Source organism: Zonotrichia leucophrys, chromosome 10 (genome assembly GCF_028769735.1).
Source record: "Zonotrichia leucophrys gambelii isolate GWCS_2022_RI chromosome 10, RI_Zleu_2.0, whole genome shotgun sequence".
In the NCBI taxonomy this organism is placed as follows: domain Eukaryota; kingdom Metazoa; phylum Chordata; class Aves; order Passeriformes; family Passerellidae; genus Zonotrichia; species Zonotrichia leucophrys.
The window spans coordinates 169,611-196,604 of NC_088180.1; the positions used below are offsets into that span (position 1 = coordinate 169,611).

Consider the following 26,994-nt stretch of genomic DNA (forward strand, 5'->3'; position numbering starts at 1 on the left):
ATTTTTTGCAATATTTTGCAGTGGTGTTTTCACCTGTGAGTCACTGCTGACTTGCAAGCATGAACATGAATGAATGTTATGCAACTTTTACTGAATAAGCTACTGGATCAATTCACTCATCTGAGCACTTCCTGATGACATGCTGGTGTTTTCTGTGCTTTTGAATGAAAAGAAGCTCAGCAAAAGTGACAACACGTAATATTCACACATTGCAAAAAGCACAGAGAAGTGAAGAAACAGAAATAATAAATGGGCAAATAATATAAGACCAAAACCAACACTGAAATTAGTTAAACCGAGCTCAAAGTAATGATTCTGTGGATTAAACCCAGTGGAAGTGACTATGCTCAATCACAGTCACTTCCACTGGATTTAATCCACAGATTAACTGTGGCTTCTAACTTTATCATTTCTGCTTCATAGCTGGCAAAACCTGACAGAAGTCTGGTTACAGAATGAAAACAGAAGTAGCAATTATTTTATGTTTTACCTTCCCATATTTGCTGTACCTTAACTTGAATATTCTTTTCTTTGGTAAGCTTTAATTCAACTTGATGTTGCATTTAAAGTAAGTTCTTGTCTTTTTCTGACCATATTCCTCACCACATAACAGACACAGAACTTCATGTCATACTTTGAAGTTCTGTGATTTTCTTATGGCAGGAAATTTGCAATTCCCAATATTCTTAAGATTTTACATCAACAGTTAGGTCCTTTACTGGTGCAGTTGCTGATTTATGATTAGATATCTCAGAACCACTGGCCACCAAACATAACTCCTTCACTTGGAAGTTTTTTCACAGTGTGTTACAGACCACTTACCTATAGCTTGGCTCCCAATGAATTGCTCTTCTGTAAGGTAGGATGAACAGCAACCTTATGGAAATTAAAGATAGAAAGGTAAAAAAAGATAAAAAAGGAAATCAACAGCAAAAATCCTGATTGTTTAGCTGTGGGTCACCACTTCAGAGGTCTCACCACAGCAGAAAAGCAGGTCTGTATCTGGAAATGAACCAAGAATCTTGTGCCCCAGCTGCAGAGGTCAGGCACACAATGGAGCAGGCCTGCTTGCTGTATTTAGGGATGTTGATCACTGTCAGATTTGATGATGACAAGCTCATTGTTGTTGCAAGAAACAGCACTAGCACCTTGAAGTCCTCTTCTCCTGCTTCCTGGCTGAAAGAAACTAAAGAAATAAACTTTTACAGTCTCATACATTACATTTTTTTGATCACAGCTGTCTCAGAGGTTGTCTGTAAGAAAGAATGTCATGAGCATAGCAATTGCAGGTGTCTACTGTGATCTGCTGAGTTCAGTGCAATGTCTGACAGCTGAAGCAGAAACTGAATTTCAGCTACCAAAATTTCAGTTTGCTACTCACAAAGGAGTGCTTGACTTCTGCCTCTGGGCTTTCCAGTATGGGAGGGGTAATGCCCAGAAGCCACAGAGCCTTATGAACATGTAAGGCACCCCACGGTACCCAGTCAATGTTGCCACTTGGAAATTCACATGCATTATTTGCAAACACAGTGACTTTGATGATTCTGTGGATACTGTCATTGTGTTTTCTCAAAAAATCCATTAAAATTGATTCAGTTTGCATACAATGTCATTGCTGCTCACTTCTAAATTATCATTTCATGCTTTGTGACAGAAAAGGACTAAGCACTGAACGACAAATGCACTTCCTTTTGTTTCTCACGTTTCAGCATTTTCAACAAAGATAAAACATTACCCAGTGAATACCAATTTCCTCAGACCAGTGGAAGGAAGGGAGCCCAGTGGGGACTCTCCATTTCCCTGTCCCTTACATTGCCATACTGGTCACTTCAGTCTCCTACTGCAGAAATGAACAGCTAAAAAAAATAAACCTTTCAATCACTGCTCAATGCAAGATTGTATTTACATTTATATTAAACTCACTTTTCCACAGTACACACAGTAGCACAAACTACTGTGAACACAATCATAGAACAAACCAGAGAACACCATCTCTTTTATGTTCTGAAAGTATCAAAATACATCTTGAATGTGGTTTTTTTTTTCTTTCAGAGTTTGCTTTCCTAATTATACTATTATCACTGCCATGCCAATACCTTCTCCCATTTTGTGTGCAATCATTACTTATAACATCACAATGGGCAATATTTTGGCATTTTGGATTACTGTCACAGCCAGTCCAGGGAGCTCAGTGACAGAGCACACTGCTTTCACTAGAGCTTACAGTGCTTTCTCAGCCCTCCAAAGCTTCTTGCTGAGTTTCTGAAATGCCAAAGTTGCTGACTTACAGGTAAACATGGCTTCCTGACTTTTTTAATATTTAAGCCTTACCTCCACCTTCTGCAAAAGTACTGCTAAATGTAAGCCACTAGAGCACTTTTATTATTTTACCAAGTCTTTAACAACTGGAGACTTATTAATGTTGATACACATTCAAGCAATTATGTGATGTAACACAGTGATGTGTCCAAACTCAAATGAGCTAAAGGGATTCTGACGATGAGGCTAAACATCTGATACTCATTCTTTTACTGAGACAGCAGGATGCCTGGTAAAAACAACTCTGTGCAAGCATTCAGGGGAGAGTGTGGCTCACTTGTGGCAAGAACCTGTTCATTGCCTCCTTCTCTTCCTATCTTCTGCCCTTCTGAATTATTATTAACCTGATACCAACAAAACAGAGTGTTAGGCAAGCTTATCTTTGAGAAAGCTGCAGGCCATAGGCTTTATAATTCCATCCCCTTTTATTCCCTTTTCTTTCCAGAGCCCGCCTAAAACCATGAAACCACTAAGGAAAGCATCAGTTACAGACTGATAGATTCTGTCAAAGTATAGGATTGTGGCTACAAGTACTGCAAGAACACAGGCAAAGATACCTGGTATTTTCCGTTTCCTTTTTTCCTTGTTTCTTCTGCTTTATTGGAAAAGGAACTGTTTATATACACAAAATAAAATGAAACTACGTCTTTTCATCTTACAGATGCTTTGTAGGAACTGAAACAGGGAGAGCAGCTATGTGGCCTTTTCTTTTCCCTGTTCTCAAACAGAGCTTCCTGAGATGATATAAAATAATGTTACTTCCCTGAAGTCCACAGAACTCAGGTAGCTTACACTTTTTGCATCTCACTCACTGGATCTAAAACAGAAGTGTATGAAAAGAGAAAAAATTACTGAGCAAACTCATGCAGGCAAAGTGCTGATGAAATATCTACTACTATAAATAAATAAAATAAATATAAATAAACTGCATGTTTAGATCTTACCATGTTCTTCAAAATAGTAAACTAATTTCTCTCAGATAAAATTCCTCATGTTTCCCACTCATAAAATTCTTCCTTCAGACGGCCCAATTTCGCATGTTGCAGTCTTTCACTATTATTTGGTTTACAGCAAACTTTTAATTGTAATAACAGCTTTTGCACCAGTTATAAAAAATGTTGCTAGAGCTCAATTATTTCTTTATTTTGGCCATGCCATCAGTCTGGCATTTGTAGAAGGACTTTGTTCTATTCTGTTTAAAGTTCCTGTTAACAGAGTCCGTAAAAGTATTTTCATTTCACAAAGCACTTTAGAGTTCCTTATTCCTGTAAATCAAAACAATAAGCTATTTTGGGAAGGGCAAAACAGGGTGGATTCCATGTAAAATTATTCTGCTGCTATGCACTTGTAGCTAAACAAAACTCTAACTGATGCAATAAGAAAGCAATAAATATTAAAAACCTCTGCCAAAAAACAGGCTGTATTTCTTGAGTGGATAGAAAAATAGTGCCATAACAGAGGGAAAAATTCTCACCTTAGTCTGTGTTAAGAACACATCAACAATATACCGAAGTAAGAAAATAAAATAAGAAGGTAGGATCTATTTTTATTACTTTTTTTGTAATCTCAGTTTCAAAATTCACCTTCTTTGGTAACAACAAGTCAGGTATAAGATGTTCAACACAGGTGAATTCAAGATTTACTGCGTACTTACAGAATTCACTTTTCCAGTCAATCAGAAAAAATAACATGCAAAAATTATCCATGAACTAATATATATCATTATAAGAAGGAGTTGATCAATGGCCACAGTATTCTGTCTAGTGATTTTCCATAAATTGTTTTTGTTCTGGGGATCTCATGTAACGACTGAGGTTCCCTGCAAAGCGGACAGACCCCCTACCCCTGCTCCTCACAGGGAGATTATTTACTACTGTTGGTTCCCACAGCTGCATTTGAGATTTGCGGTCCTGCACTGAAGCCAAAGCTGGTCCCACTGGGCAGCTGGAAATATGTCTAGGTGACAAATACACTTACTGCACACGCTGCTCTTACACATGCAGCGATAGTGACTGTCACACTAACTGCGTGCAAGACATTACTTTTTTTTTTTTTCTTCTAGTGCGCTATTAGAAAGTCAGAAGTGCACTTTTGTTCATAGCTATAATTTAAGAGAGAGCAATATACGAACCCCATCTACTGAATACCATTAACTTTTCTTTTGTATATCAAAGCTTTTCTATTAAAAGCAACCTTCATAACACTACTCTTTCCCAAATGAAGAAGGCAGCTCACAGGGCTCACCCAACCAAAGAAGGAGCAAGTTCTCACCCAAGCAAACCTCCTCCCCTAAGCCCCCGCCCCGAACGCCGCAGTGCCACGTTCCCAGCACGGTACTAACCCCAGCACACACCAGCAGAACAACGGGAGAGGCCACGGACCGTGGGGAACTTGGTACGGCCGCTGGTTTTACTTCAAAGGCACTCACTCCTACACAACAGCAGCTGCTATCAGGACAAGGCCTGAACCCAGGAGATCACCTGAAAAAGACGGCCCACCCCTCTCCCGGCCACCAGCTGTACCAGCCATGGCCCGCTCACAGCCGCCTCTGCCGTCGGGCCTAGCCGTGCACACGACGCTGCGCCGCTCTCCGCTGCCCAGAGAAGGCAGGCACGGGGCGAGCCGGGTTCTGCCCGACCACGCCACGAACGCGAACCACGAACAGCAGCGGATTGTCTCGCGCAGCGCCCCCGGCCCCACGGGCACACCGCCGCCCGCACGGCGCGAGCCGCGCGAGCGCCTGGACGAGGGCAGCCTCGCACCTCTCAAGGGCCTTCCCCATTGGCCGGCCCGCCCCGAGGGGGCCGGGGTAACCAATCACAGCTCTCGTCTCTGCCGGCGGGCAGGCGGTGAGGGCCGCGCTGAGGGCGGGAGCCCCTGAGGTCTGCGAGTTCCCTGCCGGCTGAGGCAGCGCTTGTGTCCGGCCGGGGACCGGCCACACCGGCCCTTCCGACCCCGGGAAAGCTACTGCTGCACAGCGGGAAAGATCTCGAGCCTAACAGCGCGCGACGGGGTGAGAGAGCGTCGAGGAGAGGCGGTAGAAGAGGGGCCCAGCGGCGCTGAGGAGGTTGTGTGGGCTGAGGGCACAGAGAATAACAGGGAGCCTCTAGAACCCCCCATCAGAGCCTGCTGGTGGTTGGCAACCAGAACAGTCCAGATCTCCCTTTTACTATACATTTTCTGATCGATGTCCTTGATCCCAGAGTTAAGACTGACAGCTTGTGCTTAAGTATTGCCCTTTCCTCATTTCCCTGAAAATGGCCCGTTTCTTCTCACTCTGAAAGAGCTGCAGGGTTTCTTCTCAGAGTCTACTACTAAAGAACCTCCAGGTAGGTCTGCTTAAGTAATTCTTCTCTCTCAAGAAGGAGGCTGAGCTTAAGCACAAGTAATATTTCTTTTAATGATGTTTTCCACAGAATTCCTTTTTCATCTAACAGGTAAGTCCCAAACTCAGCCTTTTTATTTGGAAATGTATTAACACTTCCTGTAGATCTGCTCAGAACAAATGGTATAGTACGGTATGGTTGCATCAAAATGTTCTGTCTCAATTCAGCATTAAACCACATCCTCCTGCACTGGGTGTACCTTATTTCTCTCTTTGCTACAGAGACTGCACCACAGGCTGCCGTGTTCTGAGCAGACATGGGGGCACTGTGGCTGGTTACGCTATGAACCTGGCCCTGAGGGGCAGTGCTGCATGGGGACATAAATTCCATTTTTTCACAAAGCACACTGGTAACATAAGCAGTCTTTACTCCTGAATGTGGTATTTTCACATGTATGAAACCAACTTTTTGCTCAACCTAGCAGCAAAACTGTTTGGGTTTCTGGAACAGATGTTCACTTCCACTCACACTGCCTCAAACTCCACAAAACTTTTCCTCCAGAGAGAAGGACTTCCAAAGCAGCCCTCCTCTGATCATCTCTTGTCTCAGAGAAAAAGTCTTTGCTAAAGACATGAATTTTATAGGAATTACTCTGGAGAAACATGTTCCAGCAAAAGGCAATAGGTGAGACAAGTGCTTTCAGATCTCCATTCAGATGCATTTCTTCTACTCCGTAAATTACACATACAACTCCTTGATTCAGGCATTAATCTATATAAAACTGGTCGAGCTGTATTTTTTACAAGCAGAGCATAATTATGAAACCTAAGTTATTTGCGTTTGTACTTTTAAATAATTCCGAGGCTGCGGAGTGCTAGAGTTGTGACAGGGAGGTGATTCCAAGTGTGTTCCCTGGCAGTTGGTTAAACCTGTCACAACCCGTTAAAATCCACACGCGAGCTCCATCTGTGGAGCTGCGGACCAAACCGTGCAGCCTCGCTTCTTCCCAGTTCCAACTTGTGCCAGTTCCAACTTCACCACGTTTACAACTTGTAAAGTTCAGCGCCTGTTAAACTGTCCCTCGCAGCGCCGCTCTAACACGGCTGTTCCCGAATCTCTCGCGTCCGTCAGAGCGCGCGCGGGACGCGCCCAAGGCGCGGGAGCTCCCCGGCCGCGCCCGGGGCCGGCGGAGGGCTCCGCGCGCGCCGCCCTGCGCGCTGCGGCCACGCCGGGGGCGGAGGGTGCCGGCCGCGCGCGCCGCCAGCCAATCGGGCGCCTGCTCCCCCCGGCGGGCGCTCCCCCCCGCGCGCGCCGCCCACCTGCTGGCGCGGGCTGCGGCCCCGCGCTTTCGTCACGCCCAGATGTTCCCCAGGCCACGCCCCGCGAGGTCCGGGCGGCTCCGGGCAGCGATAACGGGGAGCGCCGGCTCCGCTGTCACAGCGCGATGGGGAGGCTGCGAGACCGCATCGCCAGCTCGTTGCCTTCTTGAAAAACGGCACTGATCCATGCTCCGAGCGACAAGCTGCCAGTGCCAGGATCTATCTGCTGTTCTTTTTCTCTTCCATTGGACCGCCAACGCTTTTTCGATTTAGTGACAAGCTGGGTGTGATCGTCACGAACAAAGTGTGGGTTTGATGGCTGCGATATCAGCCTTTACTCCTACAAACCGATCCTAAGAAATAAGGGAGGGAAAAGTCTGCTTGTGTAATCTTTTTAAAAAGGGAAAGAGCGCTGTTGGGTTTGTTTTTTCTTTTTTTGTCTTCATCTGTTTGGATTTCTTTTTAAACTTATGAAAAATGGCAACAGCAGCATATGTGGATCATTTTGCAGCAGAGTGCCTTGTTTCTATGTCAAGTCGTGCTGTTATCCATAGTCCTAAAGGGGAGCCTGATCCCCAACCTGATGCAGCAATATTTCCTTCATCCAATGGAGAAGATAGACGGGAAGTCAGAGAAACCGGGAAAGACAATGGATCATCATTACTTGTGGTAGCTAGCATTTTAGCAGATCTGAACCAGCATGTCCCAAACTCACCTGCTCTAAGGACGGAAAAAACAGAGACGCTTGATATAACAGAACAAATACACATTTCTATTGCTCCTAAGGAGTTTGGGGAAGAAAGTCTGTCTTCAGCTGGTAAGAGCGGAGGAGAAAGAGCAGCCACACCTACTAGCCTGGCTGCAGTAACTGAACCAAGCCCCAGACAAAAGAACAAACGCATAAGAAGCTGGACTGACCCCGGATCACCCCAGAAAAAGCACAAATGCCACTATGTGGGGTGTGAAAAAGTTTATGGCAAATCTTCCCATCTTAAAGCTCATCTAAGGACCCATACAGGTTAGTTATAATCCAGCCAGAGATTTATTTGTTACAGCTTGGTAATTAAAATGAAAAACGAAACCAAACAAACTTTTATTTGGCCACTGTTATGGTTTCACCTCTCGGAACTCAAGCTCGGGAAAACCAAACAGCAACAACAAAAAAAAAAACCCTCTGGGAATAAACCCTTACTGGGCATAGATTCAAAGCTAATGTTGCCCTTTTTTGTTAATGTCATAGGGAACGGCATGCGGGTCACCTGTGTGGATTGTACCAAGCTGTAATTTTTAGCTGCTGGCCTTCTTGTTCTGTGTGTCTTCTACTTCCCTTTCCAGTACTTCTTACCTCCCCATTTTCCCTACTCCCTGCTCCAGTCCCTCTCTTTATACCAGCTTATCACTTCCTATGCAAGTATCAGTACTCTTGATATTTTTAAATTAAATTTTCTAGAGGCACCTACATGGCTGTGTATCTGTTTCTTTTTTCAGCAGACACTTTGTGAAAGCTAGAGTAAGCAGAAGGTAGATGAGAGGCTGAACATGAGTCGCAAGGAGACACCATGAGTGAGGAGAGAGGGGGATATGGGCAGTGTCTAAAACACTTTTGGCAGCTGGGTAGAACCAAATTCAAAAGAAAAAAACATTTGAATGCAGCCAGTAACTCGTACTCATCAGTGTTCAGTGCTCACTTCTTGCTGAAGGCTGAGCACTTTTTTTGTTGCTACTGTAATTTATGAGACTCACCCACACAAAAAGTGGAAGTCTTGCAAGCCTTGAGAAAGTTGCACTGAAAGTATTCGGAGGGCCATCTTGAAATAGGCCCATGACTTGCCACACCTCATGCCTCTGCCTGGTGCTGGGAAATAGAATGGCTTCCAGTCAGAAAGGGGACACCAAAAATTGAGGAGCCCAGTCTCTGCTGAAGGCACCAATCATAGCAAATGTGTGGAGGCACCGCACCAACTAGAGCAGACTTGTGCAAGATGTTCCACTGAGTAATTTCAGATGGCAAATTAGTTTGCTAAGATGTATGGTCAGTTCTCTTAAAAAGAGCAGTAAGAAAGAGATCCTCAGAATTAAACATGATATAACTCCTGAGCAGTTTTAGCTCTGAGGTGTCAGCCTCACCCATGCTGGCCTTACTTTCTGTGTGCCTTCAGCTTTTCCTGTTGCCTTCCTGAGATAAAGTAAGAGCCAGTCTAATTTGATGGTATGCTTTGCTCTCTGTGGGAGAGAAGAAAGCCCCATCAAATGTGAGCATATGGATGGACAATTCCCTGTGGCACACAGCCAAAGGAACAGTGTGTTCCTGGCACCCCAGGCAGCCTGTCCTGCTTTGCACTGTGTAACTGCTTTTTGCCGCCTTGGGAGTTACACAGAAAAGGTGTTTCCACTTGGCTTGCAGGGAATTGTCTCCATTAATTTTCAGTTCTTTTGCTTTCTTATTGCTGGCATTTGCCATTGTCCTGAAAGGGAAAGATAAATTTAGCAACGTTTCTGGGTTTCCAAACCAACCAGAGACCAAGAAGGGGAACTCCAGCCCCTGATAAAGAGAGGAGGGCTTGGCATGCCCGCTCTGCCGGGAGAGGAGGGAGGGCAGGGCCGGCAGGGAGTGTCGCTCCAGGCTGCCGGCAGAGCGGAGTCATTCGGGGACGCTGGCTCGCCTCCAAGCTCTCTTTTTTTTTCTCTTTTCCCTTTTTTTTTTTTTTTTTTACTCTTCATTTCCTGTATTTTTTCCACGACTGTAGGGCTCAATTTGTTACTGCTGTACTAATGGCACTAAGAGAGCACATGTGTGTCTGAGAGCTAAAGGAAAAGCAGGGAAGGGACTGTTTTTGCCCAGGGAGTGGCAGGACCCTCAGGGACTACAGCTTCTTTGTTTTCTTTCGTCTCCAGTGTCTGTGTGGGAAGCTTTAAGCAAAGCTGCCAAGTTTCCCTCCTCACTGGCAACAGGTCTGTCTCTGTTTGGATTGAAGTTTTAAACAGGCTTAAATGCCTCTTACTCTCCTTGCAGAATATTTTCTAAGATGTTTGCATTTTTTTTTCCGTCTTTAAAAGAAATTGTTACAGCTTGAAAAAAGTTTGTAAGACAATAAGAGTTAAGCTAACAGAGAAAGTGATCGCTTCCAGCATTGGTAAATGATTGTTCTTACACACACGTTGGTGTTTTACTGCTTTAGAACGAGGGCTTTGGGTCTTTGCTTTCCAGTCATCCTGAACTAGTCAAGTAACACATCAGTCTGCCCAGCTGTCAGACAGGGTGATGGTTATCCACCTCACAGAGCAGTGGTGAAAGTTCCCCAGCTACACATGGAAGCTGCTTTAAACACCGATCCAGCTAAGTCCCAGCCATGTTTGCTAAGAGTGGTCAAAACTTCTGCTATGGAGCAGAACTTCTTCCATGTGCTGTAAGACTAGATGAGCTGGTATTTAGGGGTGACCTGAAGGCTGAGGACAGCACTGCAGGCTAGAAGATAACAGATGATCATGCAAGAGATACTTGAAAAAACAGTTTATGATCTGCTTTAGAAACTTGCTTGTCCTTGTCTGTTACTTTGCTGAAAAAGTAAAGGTTTTGGTCTTCATGGTGTGAGGAAGGATAGACCAGATGCTTGAGCTTATGTCAAAGAGATAAAGAGCCTTCCAAGTACTATTGTATCAAATCCAGCCCACATTGATAGGGACTGAGAGCTGGTACTATTTTCCAGCTGTTTGGTGCTCTGTGTGAAATCCTTCTGATAATTATAGCCAGATATCAGAGCTTATATACATGAAGTAAAGACCATAGTGCAGAGGATGCTAATTCTCCTATTTAAAGCAGAAGAACCAAGATGGAAATGCCAAGAGCATCTGCTTTTTGTTCTTTATTCAGTGTACAGTGTTTTTTAGTACTCCTATTAGGACGAAATGTGCTGGAGCAATCCACAGTTTCTTGTGAGCTTTTTTGTACATTACTGGTTAACCTGTCTCAGCCTTATGAATACTTCAGCTTTATTACACTGGAAACCCTTGAACCAGGCAAAAAAATATCACCAAAATCTTCTCTGTTCTCTCCACCAGCTTTCAAAGTTGCCATCCCCCTATGTTTCTTTTCATGTTTATGTTTTCTACTCTAGTCTCTCACTGAATGTCCTGGAGTTCAACATGATCATCAGCCACAAAGCCCTTGAAGTTTTAATGTTTACCAGAAGGTTATATTTAGTGTCAGTGGGTAGTTGTCAAGTCCAGATACTTTTCCTGTGGATCTCAGAAGCTCTGTTGTGGTCCACAGAGGCAGCACCCCCATTTATCCTAAGCTATACTGACTCCACTGATAAAAAAAAGGTTTTATTGATGCATGGGTTTTAAAAATCCTCTCCACTGAGAAAATTCCTAAACACAAAGGACTTACAAAAAATCAGATAAATAATTCACATGACAGAATTCCCCTTCATCTGAGCAGGTTTTCCGCGCAAAGGTTTTCAGCACATTTTCTGGAGTTACTGGAAACCAGTTAGTCTCTTGGTGCACCAGTGGTAGAAGGGAGACAGTACAGAGCCTACTAGCAGTCTACAGGCTACAATTTTATAGAGTCTTGTCCTGGACCACTGAGTTCTGAGAGACTGTAGAGAGTCCCGGCTTATTGCACTGTATTACACATTTATACATAGAGAAAAAACAATGGCATTTTGAGCAGGAATCACAAGAATCCTGTGCATTGCAACTCCCCACCAAATCATTGGGACCTCTCAAGATTTTAGCCATCCTCCATTAGCACACCATCACCATCAGGAATGCAGAGAAAGCATGAAATAAACCTTAATTTAACTCCTTTAAACTGTCCTTCTAAACTTAACTAGTTCTAAGCAATAAGCAGCACATCATAACACAGAAACAGCCTTTCAGTCAGTCATCAGAATTAAATGAGCCTGCACAAATAAGCAGAAGTTAAGAAGAACTGGGCACCAGTCTCAGCCTGGAGTCTTAGTAATTGGTATTTGAAAACAATCTGAGAATAAAGCAATCTGACCTTGCTGTGTCAAGTATGACAAGAGCATAACAGTTGGGCTGGACAAACAGGAGGAGTATATGGTCTGTGTTCAGGCTGGTAAAGAGGCCTTTATGTAAAGTACAAATTACCCATTTTAAATAGAGGTTTGGATTTCACTTTCAGTTCTAGTAAGTCTGATTTGGTCACACTATGTTAATTCAAAACAGTAAAGCACAACTTCCCTTAAGTTGTGAATAAAATGCCATCCCTGTGTGTGGAAACTAATTAACCAATGTAAGAAATAAGTTTTTCTATCATAAAAATAAACTTTCTCTTCCGTTTTAGCACCTGCCAATTACCAGAACCATAGCTAGTTAAATAAAAACCCATGGACTAGACCTGGCTGAGGTTTCTTTAAGCTTGTCTCTAGGCACACAGTGACTCTTGAAGGCATATATATGTATGTGTGTAGCAGGTAGGCAGTGTTGGTGAAGACCCAAGGCTTTGAAGGAAAAGATTGCAAGAGAAGAAACTCAACCTAAGGCCTTCTGTGCTACTCAAGAGCAGTGCAAAGGAGGACTGCAGACAGCTCTTGTCTACAGCAGGATGAAATGAGTGGTGCTGGTGCTTCAATCCTTCCTCCTGAGTTGCCAGTTGGGCTGCTCTGCATACCGGGACTTAAGGAGGGCTGCACTCCCTCTGGACAGGATGCCAGAGGAAATTGAAAAGGCCTTTCCCCAGCACAGATTTCCCAAAGGCAAAAAGACAGACTAAATGAATTTGTCCTTCTGCTTGTTGGGCCTCCTGGGTTTGATTTCTTGTGTTAAAAGTTAGAAACAACTTGTCAGCTCTGAATGCTTCCTTCAGTCTCATTAGCACACACCCAGATTATCTAAAAGCTGCAAGGTACCTCTCGGCTGCTGTGTCCCTGAAGTGCCTTCCACTCCTTACTTCACTGAGTACATCAAAACATTTTCTATACGTTTTTTGTTGTTTGTTTTTTTCTGAGATGGGCCCAAATGGTGGCTTCTGGGCAGATTCAAATATCAGCCTCACAAAACACTTGTCTTTCCAGCCTAAGGTGACAGCCTTCTTTTTCAGTGTTAAGAACTTCAGCAGCCTGCTACTTTTTTTCTGAAAACTGATAATCTTAACTCATTTAATAAACCTGTATTTTTAAAAACAATACAGATTTTCAGTGCACTGTTTGTGTTTCCTCTGAAAGTACTCTGCAACTGCTTTCTTACTCCCTCTAAGAAAATTTCAACATATAAAAAAAAGTCAGTAGAAAACATAGAACAACTTCCCTCAAAGTCCTGTCTGAGTCTTCCCCCTGCAATGTAATTCTCAAGACTAAAATTCTTATTTAAAAGTATTGATTTTAAACCTGGCTCAAACAATCTGTGTTCATTGAAGAGAGCAAAAAAATATATATGCTATAAGTTTCTTCATATAAAAGTCTTTGAAATAAATACAGGGCATAAACTTCTTAAAGAGTAAACAAATTTTAAAACACGTGTCAAAAGGACCTGAAGTCAGGAAGAAAAGTAGAACAATTCCTACTCACTCCTTTTATGTGGCCACTTCAAGACTAAATCGTAAGATTCAGTTAATTCAGCTGCAAAAGGGTTAGGGCTAAATTAGTTTCATGGAGAACCCAGCTGGATGACATCTGTATTTACCACACACTTGGTTAATATTAGCTGTTAGGGGGAACTACCTGTCCTGATGGTTATACAGGTTTCTCTGTGAAAGGCTTCCCTTTATTTCCTTTCCCCCCTCTTTCTCCTCAGTCTTTGTGGAGATATTAATCATGCAGAAGACATAAAGTTTCTGGTAACAACAGAATTTAGACATTGTAGGTAAAAACCATTTAAAATAAAACTGTACTTATCATTGTTACAGCTGTGTGTCTAATGAAGAATCAGAAACATCACAGACTTCTCTTTCCATAAACCATTTTTGTTTTAGCATGGAAGTGGGACATAGGGTCAGCATAATGAAACCTATTACTATTGGAAGTAGTGAAGAGGGATGACCCTCCAGTTGCATTCCTCAACCTAGACACTGGTAGTAGCACTTTGCTTCTCAGTGGCAAGACCTAGGTCTTACAAGCAGTTGGGAATAAACTGGCAGGCAAGGTTTTTAATGAATGGACAGTTGCAATTGATTGCTGTGTTTGTATTAGAAATTAATCACAGCCCTATGGACAAGAGTGTTCAAAATGATCTGCAGAAGACTTTCCTGCAGTAGCATTTCTCTGCAAGACACTGGAAAGTGTATCTGACAGAAGTTCTGCATAAACAAACCTTTTGGTAAACTGGAATTGCATATGAAACAAACTCACAATTGGATTCCATCTGAAAAGAAGGCACCTTTAACCATTTAAAACAACTGTTCCATTGTGTTATTGTCTGGCTGAACATGCTTAGGGCACATCCAAAACCAGAAACCTGGAACTTGTTTATATTGGACATGTGGTTTCTAGTTCTGTTTTTTAAGTTAAGCATGTTCCAACTTCCCCCCACCCCCTTCCAATCTTGGATCAGCTGTCTGGAAGTTGGTGCTGACAGAGCCAAAAAAATATTCTGCTGTTCAAATGCGGGACAACTTTTGAAGGGTCCTTTCTGTAGAATTTCTATAGGTATACTTTTTTCCCTTTGTTACCCACTTGGCTTTTATGAGGTAGATTTGCATGGGCAGTGAGATCATTATCTTGCTGTGTTCAGTTTAACAATAGCTAGACAATGTGGGTTATTTAAGTGCAGGCACTGAAGTCAGACACACATATCCTGTATTTTTCAGGTCTTGCAGATTCAGCAGATCTTACATGGCCTCCACTTAATATAAAAGGAAAATTTTTAAAGTTCAGATTGCCACCGTTGTGGTTACTTGTAGAAAAACGACCTCAGAAGCTTTTTTGCAGCCTAAACATAAAAAGCATTTACTAACCAAGAACTTGGCACAAGTCAAATGGTATTAAAGTAAGCATATCCTGAAATGACCTCTAGTGCAAGGAAAAGATTTGCTGTAATCACTTACAGTCCTTTTGTAGTGCTCTCAGGAAATATAGGCAAAATACTGGTGACTGGGTATCTGCTGATGTTACAGTCAATGGACCAATAAGCTATCTTAGATTTATTGTGCACTATATTCCTACCAGACCACACTCTATTATTTGGTTTTAAGTTATATGAGTTTTTGGAATAGAGGACCTTGAAAAAGTCATATGAAAGAACAGTATTGCTGCTGCATGTTTTGCATCTTTCCATCTGCCTCGGTCCTGCAGCTATCTAGAATATCCCTTGACAATGCGCATGCTAGTTATGGCCTTACTATCTTCAACAGTAGCTTTTAAAGCAGGTGAAGGAGAGCAGCAGAAATACTAACTTTTCCAGAGTAAGATCAGGTGAGGTACAGCAGCCAGAAGTGATGTATTGAGCTTTTTTAAAGTAAACAACCATCAGTATTTCCACTCCAGGAACTTAGAATGGAGGCAGCTGAGAAAGATTAGTACATTCAGATGTTTCCTGCAAATCTTTGGTGAAATTATGAGCTGTTTGTTGATAGATCAGGGAAATATTTATTTTGCATTTTCAGGGTAAATAAATGAAATTACATTGGTACAAATTTACATACTAGACTGGGACTTTAGAGACTATTTTACATTCTTGCAATCCTCCCAGTTGAATATAGTGCTTTCCTACATTTTTAATCTAGTAATTTAGGCCTTATTCTGGTATAACAAATAGAACAGAGATGCTGCTAAAACCTCACAGAATCATGGACTAATTTTTGTTATTTATATGTAGGGACTTACTGAATTTTAGTTTGCAATCTCTTTTAATTGCCAGCAGAAGGACTGCAGATGAACATTAATACATGGCAGTTTTTGATTGTTCTGGTGACTGATATATTTTCCAAGCCCTGTGTAAATTGTGTGCAGCTTTCTTATGCTTTCAGAGCACTGAAAGCCCCTCAAAGCCAATGGAAACTTCCATTTGCTGTATATATGTCTATACAAGCAGTGCCAATAGAATGTTTAGCCTGACTGTGTAATAAATTCAGGATGTATTTGTAAATATGTCTTCTGATTTCTCCTAACATGGCCAAAACAAAACTGAATTTCTTAGATACCCCAAAGGATTACTTTCAGACTGGATTCTCATTGATATATATTTTGCCCTTTATGCAAAGATGTACCATATTTACACCATCACTGAAAACTGCTGAATTCTTCTCACTAGCATTTAAGAATTACTCAGACTGGCAACATTTGGAACCAAATTCTAGCTTAAATAGAAATGTATTAGCAAATATGTGGGCCACCAGAAAAGCAAATACTTTGTAATTTATAGGTACCCATACATAGGTAGGAGGTACCCTACATGTTACTAGCATAAACAGGTCTATAAGAAATGTATCAAAAAGCTCTTTTTTTTTCTTCAAATGACAGAGAAGATGTAGAATTTGATCATGAGACAAAGTAATTCTAATTACTGATTACTAATTTTAGGAGATGCTAGGTGTGAATTTAATAGAATCAATTTTATGTCAAGCTGGATGATATGAGGTAAGACTATCTCTAGCTAATCACCTGCCACTTGTCTTAAAAAAAACAACTCTCAGTGTCCCTAACAAGGAAACACACAGGGGGGTTTTTAAGCACAGAACCTTGTGTTTCATTGAGAAAGAAACCTCTTCCTAACCCACCACCTGCAAATATAATATGCATATATATCTCATTGCATTAATAATACACATAAAAGTGGGTTTGCACAGTTAAATATAACTTTTAGTGAACCGTGACTCTGATTCTGCCACTCCTCCATGCGCTGCTGAGACTTTGAAAGGTGAATAGGGCTGTCTCAACTTGGTAGATTAACTCAGCATTGCTCAACTAGTGGAACCTGGAGGGAAAATTCTCCCTGTGGCCAAAACCTCCAGCTCTTACCCACGCTGCAGAATCCCTTGCACTGTTGCAAGGGATTCTACAGCGCAGGTAAGAGCTGGAGGTTTTCAAATGACTGCAGAGTTTGTTGGGGGGTCAGAAACAGTAACCTTATGAGGAGCATAACTGAAAGTTGTGGGAACAATGTTACTCATCATTCCTTTAGGAACTCCACAACTTTCTTGACATCTCATCTGCAAATGAGTTCAGATACAACACAAGATCGAGGTAACTACCATGCTGAAAGATTTACACCAATTTTCCACATTTTCCTTCAGCTTGAGTGAGTTTTGTTGTGTTGGCATCTCCTTTCAGTCTGCAGGATAATATTATTAAGGGCACCACCTCACTGACCAAATCAGATATGATTTAAGCCAATATCTGTTGGAGCTTGGAGTGCAAATGGAGCAGTGTAACTTCTGGGGAGCCATTTTAATTAAAAAGTGTCATTGGTCACTTTCAGAGAATGAAGTGGTCAGGCAGATGACAATGTTATCTTTGCTGTGCTCACTGATGTAAGCAAATATTGTACAACAACTGGCACAAACGTTTTACCATGAACCTTGTCCCAGACTTCTATAACTGGGACGTGCAGATGAAATGTGTTTAGGAACATGACTGTCAGATACCTTATACTAAAGTGATAATTTACAAAGCTCTAACTATATACTGCAGAGACAAAAGTGTAATGAGAAACAGCTTTTAAACACTGCTTGTCAAAGTACAGATGTTCAGCACCAGTATCTTCTAAGAAAAGTTTCAGTCAGTCCCCAAAGGGGTGTTCTTTAAAAAAATAAAAGGCAATGAAAAGAACAGAACGTTTTGTGATTCTGCTTCTTACCCTACTGCAGTATTTGGAATTGGCTGATGTTTCCAGTAAGCAATGTGGACTAAGCAAATACAGCTTTCCACTCCAAGGATAAACTCTCACCCGACTCATACCAAAAGGGCTTGCATGGTGAAGGGCTACACATTTTAGAGACTTTTTGCTAACACTGCTTACTGGTAAAAAGTCATGTAGAACTCATCTGTTTTATCTGCATTTCTGAATGTGATTTTTCTGAGCAGTATGGCCTCTGGAGAAAGCAATATCAGTGACCTTATCAAAACAAAATCACCTCTGTGATAATATGCTGTTTTAAACCTACGTCTTTTACTTGATACTTCCTTTTCTCTCCCTTATAATTTCAAATGAGATTATTTAATAGGCTGCTGTTAATTCCTTGAAGTTTTAGGACTCTGTAAAATGAAAAAATCCTAGCTCTTCTTTTCACCATGTTTGATAGATTCATAAGGATTTGAGTACTTCCCTCCTCTCAGTCTAACTTCAAACCTCTCAGTGAAAAAAAGAATCCTGACTGGTGTTCTTACAGATTGTTTTCAGGAACATAATTTAATTTCTACATGCAAGAGACTAGTTCCACTTGATTGTACAAATCACTAGATTAAGTTTTGTCTTTAAGGCAAAAATTACTAAAATTTATTTTTTGTCATCAAGAATATAATAAGTTACAAAAACATTCTGAGAGAATGTAATCTGGCTGGTGCTTTGCTTTTGTAATGAATTCTTGAAAAAGCAGCTATACTTTCTGAGGTTATGTCATCAGCTTGTGGTCCTAAGGTTAGCATTTGCAGGTGAATTACAGACTAATTAGTTTGGAAAAACATTCCATACCTCTGCTGAACTTCTGTCCAAATGTTTGCTTAAAGCCTCTTTCCAAGAACTAACTCTGGTTCTGTGTGTGGAGTATCCTTGGAAAGATTACAATATACACTGTCACTTGGATATGACCACTGTTGTTTGCAGGAGACTCAAACTCATTTGGTATAAGCTATGTCGTTCTGGTGCTGACATGCAAATTGCTTTCTTAGAGGTTTACACAAATTTCTTACTGAAACACAAGGAGCTGACGTGATTGGTGTGCTTGATAGTTTTTCTTCTTTGAATGCTCTAGAGGAACTGAGTTCCAGTCCCATTTGCAAAGAAATCCACATTATCACATAACTGTTTCCTCAATCAGATAGTTCTAAGGAGGCTGTACCATTCTCATCAGTGCCTTGTAAGGTCTGTGGTATTCCCTTTATGAAGAAGTGACTGTGCTGGTACTTCTTTCATTTGAGTACATATATTGTGGTTTCGCAGACTAACACATTAAGAGCACAGTAATTTTCACTGCACAGATGTTTCTCACTTGGAAATCAGACCACCTTAGATTTTTTAATATCTAATTTTTTAATATATAAAAAGGGTCCTAAGTTCCTAGGTCAGTCTTGTGCTTGACTCTTCTAATTATAAAACACACCTTGATGAGCATGCAGACAGCATGGTGTACATAACTTTACAGTGCTGAGGTATTTCTCTTGGAAAAAATGCTAAACACATACCTGCTTTTGTGCAGTGTAACGATGAATCATTTTTTTCTAAGATCTAAGTTTTTCTCTTATTTGTCTATTACTCACAAATTCTAAAATTGAGGTCTAAAAACTAATTTTAAAAAGAAAGTAGAAACAAGTTCCAACGAATTGGCTGAAATTCAAGTTCAAAGTACTTTGTGCATCACATCTTTTGGGATGAATAATAAGCTGTCCCATTTGGCACTGTCAAGCTGCAACAGCAATGATTGGATCATCTCAGTCCCTCAAAGCTAAGTCAGGGTAGAACACCAAAACTCATGAAGCTGCAATTCCTGTTTTCTTTGGGTTTATTCACAGTCTGTCTGTTGTAACAGAACCTCCCGATTACTCAAGTGTATGAACCTCGCTGTTCTGCATATTGCAATTCTTGAATCTCAGCCCAAGACCCAAGGTTGCCAGAATTGCGCTCAGCAGGAGCTAGGAATATGGACAGGAAATAAGGTTCAAATAATTTTGTGGTCCTCAGATTTAGGACTCCAGATTTAGATTAAGCAAGAGCCCAAATGGAAGTAAGAACAGCAGGGAATCTGTGATCTTTTTCAAAGTAAAAATTATATCCTGTGCCTAGGGTTTTGGAACTAGCCTGCAGACTTACATGACACTGATGTCTTCTAGAATTCCATAGTAATGGTGCAATTCCTATTATATTTCATAGAAGTCCCCTATCCCAAGAATCTTCTCCTGAAAAATTTTGGCCACAATGAGATCCTGTATTTTAGAGTACTTCATTAGCCCCTGTGCGTCAGGCGTGTTAAATGTGGTCAACTAATTTCCTGCAAACAGAAAACAGGTGCTCCACCTCAGAAATCCAGAAAGACCAGTGGATTTCCTCTCCTAACCCAGAGGAGCAGGTCTTTTAGAGAATAGATCTGCACACTTAATCAAACAAATGTAGAAGAGCAGCAATAAATATGCTGGAGCACTAGGAATTTATATTTTTGGAAGTAATAAGGACCTTTCTACTACAGCTGCCTACATTTACAGCTACTGAATTTTTACCTGAGGTATATGGACCCATAGAATTGAGAATCTCTTCTAAAGAATCCTTGATCTCTCACAAGGTGAAATGGTTTACATGTGAATAAGGTTTTTAAATCCTTACAGAGAAAATGGTGGCTGTTGGGCAGCCCTTGTGGCATCATTCATACATATAAACCATATTCTGCAATGACATGTAACCGGGTTTAACAATTTTAAAAAAGGCAAGCAATGAAGACATGGGTGCAGTAGGCAAGGGAAGACAGAGCTGCTAAAGGGGCCATGGCGTATGTGTGTATATTTTAGAAATTTTAAAATACTGTAGATGTGCCTTTCAATACCACTTTTGAGATGGAAAAGTAGGAAAAGAAGTATTTGCTCATGAAAAAGGGAATCCAGTTGATTACTCTTTGTGAGTCTGTAGTAATATAGTTTTTTGAAAACACCTCTATTTTTGAAAGGTATGTTATATATACCAAGATGCCCTTGGCAAAGCTGTCTTTGAAATATGTCTGTGTTCTACGTAAGAGCTCAACTTTTCAGTTATGTCTCACATCCAGAGTCATACGCAGACAATTGGCTCGTGACTTGGATCCTCCACAATGCAGCAAACGCTCCATTCCTGGAGTTCCAGCCCTGGCCATGGCCTCTCTCCTACGCTGTGACCTGACACGTCGGGCACAGCTGGGGAGGCCGCCTCCCTCCGAGCCTGCGCCCGCTCTCCTCAAAACCGACATCAAACGGGCAGGAGGGCGGGGTGCTCATAGCAGCTGAGGCGCGCTTTGGCTGTGTCACACCCTGGGTGTTAACGAGGGAAGTGTTGAAAACCTTCTCATACTTACTTTCTGATTTGATATGAGAATGAGGCCTGCATGGGTATGTGCTTAAAACATTGGTAAAGACACATAGAAAAGACTGAAAAAAGCTGGAACTGGAAAGGAGCAGGTAACTTGTGCTCTTTTTTCCTTTTCATACAGCTTTGGTTGAAGGGGCTACAAGGAGATGCAAAATAAACAAGGAAAGCATTTACAAAATAGAACATGTAAATGAGACTTGCAAGAGTTGAATGTTGAATTGCAAATTGTTTTTTCTAAAAAATTTACCTGTTTTAAAAGTGGGCAGTTTAGAACATTAGAACTGTTACAATATAACCTAATTCCTCTATGGTATACAAAAAACCTGAAGCTTTGATTAAACAGGGAGGGTGATTTAACAATGAGCAGAAGATTTTAGTGTGTATGCAATAGTTTTATGTATACCTTGAATGGTAGCTGCCTTGTGTCAAGCAACAGATCTAGTGTTTGATTATCAGCCCATAAAACTACTTTCCAGAGCTGCCTGTTCCTTGAAGCTGGATGCTCAATATGGCCATTGGCAGATGCTGCTCATAAACTACTTCAACACCACCTTGCTCTCTGGCAAAGAATCCAGCCAGAATGAGAATAAAATAACAGGAAATCCCACTCCCTCCTTCTTCCATACAGTTGCAATAAACTCTCAATATCAGATTTTTCACTTAGCTTTACAGCTTTAGCTGTGCTTATAAATGCTGAAGCCCCATGTTTCAGCCATGCTGTGTTATTATAATGTTGTTGATTGAACAGTTCAAAAGTTCACAAGGAGACATTTCACAATTACAGCCAAAGACAACTTCACTAACTTCTGTTTGCTTGGCTACTAGCAAAATGAAATCTCATCCTGTCCCCAAATCCTGGGAGCTGCTGTGCACATGAAATGTCATAACTTACCCGCAAGGTCTGTTTGTGCCAAAGTATGTGCACTTCAGTTGGAGGCAAATGACATTCATCGTCTTCCAGAACTCAGATAAATAAAGTTCAGGTTTCAGATTAGATGAATAATCCTTTAGCCTGTTATTTTGCATAGCAGGACAGCCTTTCATTAATTTGATAAGCTTTGCTTTTACAAGCATTATCCTGTTTTTAATAGAATAGAATAATAAGAAAGTCATTGATATGTCAACTGATTCATGAGGTCATATGATTCCTTCTTTGCAGCTATTCATGCAACTGCTGGGCAGAGCTCATGGAGACAAAGTTTCCCAATTTAAGCATGAATTCACTCACAGTTCACACCAGATTAATATAATTGGTCATTACCTATTTAATTGCTCTCCCACTTAAAACATTTCCATTGTCTAACCACAGATCATGGACATTACTGTGCAATTTTTTTTGAAAGCCACCACAACTAAAATTTTGTGAGGTAGACTTTCATTGAAAACAGTCTAAACCACTGCAGAGGTTGTTCCTGTGGTCATTGAACAGACTGGGATGGTTTATGAAGTTTCAGTTTGATTTCAAACATTCTTGCACTATGAGCATCTTCAGGTTCAAGTTTTTATCCATGGAGATATTTGCGAAAGAATCTTGTGAAAAAAGTTCTGACATTCAGAAGTCACTGTATGCCATTTTTGGTTCCTGCCATTTGATCTATGAGTACCTATTGGTTAATTCTGCTACATATATGATTTCTCTACGCAATGACCACACTGCTGAGAATGAATGGCTTGAGAGCCTGTGAGCTCTGTTGGCGCATAATCCTGGGCTTCACAAAGAAAAATTCCCAGATTGGAAAGAGAGGTGCAAGTGTCCTATAGTGAGACTGTAGTGTTTTTTGTCCACTGTAAAGAGTGGGCTGAAGAAGGATGGGGTGCCAAGGAGTGTCATAGTCCAGAGCTCCCATGGAGCTGCTGACAGTCAGATGTCTGATCTGGAGCTGTTCTGGGTTTGCAGAGTGGGCTGGGTAACAGACTGAGCAGTTCTGAGGTAGCACAGGAAGGATCCAGACAGGAGTCGGTAATGGAAAACTTGTGCTTCTGTTGGTACCTTAATTGCACCTTCCCTGTTGATACACTTGGATCTGTTGTTTCCACTACCAGATAGACATTTTTCCCTCCTGGAGAAGAAAGAATCGAGTCTGGAGAGTTTGCTTTCTTGGCTTCAGTTGCTGTCTGCATAACATTGCCATTAATCACCTTGTTCGCTCTAACATAGGGTGAGTGGTGCAGCTGAAAAGCTTGTAGCAGACAACAAATCAGCATTGCTAGGGTGCTGCAACAGGAGTAACACGAGACCTCAGGTGACTGAACAAGGCCTCAGTCCAGCATATGTACTCATCAAGGGCCACATTATCACTTTCAACTTTTAACTGGACTTGATCAATAAAAACAGTGCTTTATTATTACGTGCATTTGGAGAGCCCTACTGTAGTCCCTTGTCACTTTAAAAGATTTGAATTGGTTCATCAACAAGACAGAAAAAGAACAAAATCCCACATACCTTCATCAATGTTAGTCTTTTAAGAGACCAGAATTTTCTGACCTGTGCTGAAGCCACAATCTTTGTATGAAAGGAATGAAGAAAGTCCGTTAAACAACAAATTTTTGGCTCAAGGCAAGAACTCTAGGCTGAAATTCCTTTGCTGGGGTGATGCAATAGGTCAGATTTGCTGATTAGCACACAGATTTTTTGGATTTTTAGTATTCTTTTCAAGTACATTTATTTAAAAGTTTGATTGACCAATGGAAAAGGAAAAAAAATCACCATCATTTAGTTTTTTGTCATTCAGTAATACCTAGATGTGTTTTGAGGCTCTTTTACAGATGCTTTTTTATTTTCTAATCACAATAGATGTTTAAATAATCATCTTTCTTTATTACATTGCATAAATTACATAAATATTACATAATTTAAAAATTCTTTAAATATTACATAATATTGCATATTACATCCTTCTTTATTACATCTACTACAGCTGAGTAGAAAAAATTAGAAAAATACAGTAATTAAAGGGCTACTATACTACAGAGTTCTCTTCTTTGCTGAGTGTCCTACTTCAGTGTGGTTTGCAAATGATACATAGCTGAGATACATCTTCCTCTCCCCAGAATTCATCACTTCATCATTTCAGCATAACACAATTTAATTATCTGGCATTTAAATGCAAAGTCAGAGGGTCAGCTATTGATCTCCATTCTTGGAACAAGCCACAGGAGAGAGAAAATCAAGTGGAAGTTGCTGCTCTTTTAAATTAGTGGATTTCAGCTGTTTTGCTGAGCACTGGTCTAGGATTTAATGCCTCAGAGATAAGGAGCCCTAGTAAGAGTTTTAGGCTTAGTCAACAGAAATTATATGCAGCGATTGCTGGTACTTCACTTTGATAGAAACCCCAACATTTAGTTTGCAGTATCTTAGAACATAAACTCTCTGTCGCTGAGGCTGTTGCCTTTCATTTTTTAAGTTAGGCTTGCAATTGGTATTCAGTATAAGAGCTTTATTTACCCATATATTCCAGCAAGAAGGTAAAAAAATGCTGCTTTTATTGTTGGATGTGGCCAAAGTCCATGTAAACAAAGGCATTGCACCTAATGGAAGCACGATCAATAGAAGTTATTCTTGTGGGGCAGGCAGGGTCCATTCCAGTCTGCACTCTCCTAGATCTGGAAGTTGTCCCTGTTAGTTGGGTACATTTCCAGCCTCATGGGTGTCCTAATGGCTCAGATGTCTTCCTTTTTGTAGATGAGAGGTCTCCATTTTGGTCATATGTCCAAACCTTTGAAAAAGAGAGGGAAATAGTGAACTTCATGTTTCAGTGTTAAAATGGAATCCAGAAAGAGCATTAGGTAACAATGATAAATCCATATAGGATTATTAGGAGATCAATACCTTATTTTTGAAATTGTATGCATTGTAAACACCATGTCATACAATTGTCTAAATTACCATTTTTCTGCATGACGGATTCCTACCAGTAGGAGATGGCTAGAGTTTTGAATGCTCTCTTTACAGACTAACAGGTATTCCTCTACTGATAGTGAGTGCCCATGCTATCAGTACAGTCACATAGCAAAACTACAGCAAATACAACAGAAAAGGGTCAAGAGAGGTAATATTTAGGTAGACTTTGACAGGGCTTCCTGGAAGATACAGCAGTAATGCAGTTGCTCCCACAAAGTTTTAAAAAAGAAGCCATGAAAAGAAAACTACATGCCCTGTGACATGTGGGGACCATCCTTCATACTCACACTTCTGTGAGGAGAAGACACATGTGTGCATCTCCTCCTTACCTAACATGACTAACCAGAACACCCAGAGTATCAATAAGCAAGTTTACATCTGAGAGGACCTACTCTTACTATGTTTGTATATGATCAACCCTAAGTGCCCCAGAAACACCTGGCTAAGGATTTGGAGCTGTTTTGCTAAATTTCAGTGCTTTAGATACCAACAAGAAAGCACATTGATTCTTGCCTTCTTTGTTGTGGCTCCTAGCAGTTTTGTGACGGGAAGCAGGGGAGGGGAGCAAAACCAAAGATGCCCTCATCAACTTTTACTAAATGAACTCCCATCATTTTACTAGTAATTGCAGATTTGTGACCCTTACTTAAAAGAGTGATGAGGAATCCCTAAGCCATAGGGGTGTTTTAGACATTACATGTCTGTTCCCTCACACTCCCTTTCTGAGCCTTCACTTTCAGAGTTGCCTTTCTGCTGGCTTTTCTATTCCACTGCATTCTTCTGATGCATCAAATCAAGTCATCAGATGCACACATTCATACCTAAGTGATGAGTGGATGACCAGGTTAAATAATTATTCACAAAGTTATGGAAGTGCTGTTGGTTCAATGCATGCAATTATTCAGCTAATTCAGCTTCTTTGCTGAAATAGCTTTTAAAACTCCAGTTACTTCTAGAGAGGATGATTTCAAAATTTGTGTCCATGTATCTAGGCCCTGCAATAAAAAGAAGTAATCTTGTATGCTAAACTCACCTTAATGATTTTATCTCTGGTTGTGTTTCAAGATAAAAACTCTGTAACATATTTAACACATCCACATCCCCACCCACCCCAGCTGTGTTTTGATGTAGTGTTATAATTGACTTCAGAGCTTCACAAAGCCCTGGCCTAGTGCAACTGGTTTTTTGTAGTTTCAAAAGTGAAAGGAACACACAAGACTGGGAAGGGTTGTGTAAGAAGGAGATAGAGCATGAACTCTTCTGAAACCAGGAAGTGACAAACTGCACGGGAGAAAGCCAATATTGGCATTTTGTGTCTTAGTACAAGGATGCAGTAAAACAAGTAGCATCTCATTGATCAGGTCTACAGATATGAATTTCAAATTGGAAACCCTTAAGGGCTTTTTCATGATCTTCAGTTGATAGGAAAGGATTGAATTTCTCAATTGCCCAGCAAGATTGCCTGTGTTTTGGAGTACTCTCTTGCAGAAAGGAACAGCAGTGTGAACATAGTTAGAGAGAAGAAAACCAAACAAAAGTCACTATATATCTATGGAATTGTACTGTAGCAGTGCAGAGAAGATCATAAAAATACATATTTGGAAAATATGCTTGTCTTTCTGGCATGAGCTTTGGGTTGGTTGTTTCTTTGTCATGGCAGTGTGTGGCACATTAGCTCTTTAAAGGGAGAACTCAAAACAGACCCAGTGTTTTGAAGACTGCACCACTTTACCACCAGTTTGCAAAATGACTCCAGAGGACAAAAGTAGAAGGAAGTGAAAGCAGCTCAGCGCAACTCCAGAAAATGTTTCTTGTACTTAAAATGCTGTAGAGAATCTACGAGGCTTTTTGGGTCATACTGCAATGCCACAGGGCATATTCTCAGCCCCATTTTCAGCATAGATCTACAATCTATTCCAAGATTTCTCTGTGAAGGATAAACTTTCATGGTCGTTACCCT

At 41.0% G+C, this 26,994-nt stretch overlaps 1 protein-coding gene across 1 annotated transcript in view; it reads left to right on the forward strand.

The window, feature by feature from the left end:
- The first annotated feature begins 7,441 nt into the window (after positions 1 to 7,441).
- KLF13 (KLF transcription factor 13) overlaps positions 7,442 to 26,994 on the forward strand; it is a 32,476-nt gene continuing 12,923 nt past the window's right edge. The window contains exon 1 of the mRNA XM_064722340.1: positions 7,442 to 7,982. Within this exon, the coding sequence (XP_064578410.1) occupies positions 7,442 to 7,982 (541 nt within the window). The remainder of the gene's footprint in view (positions 7,983 to 26,994) is intronic.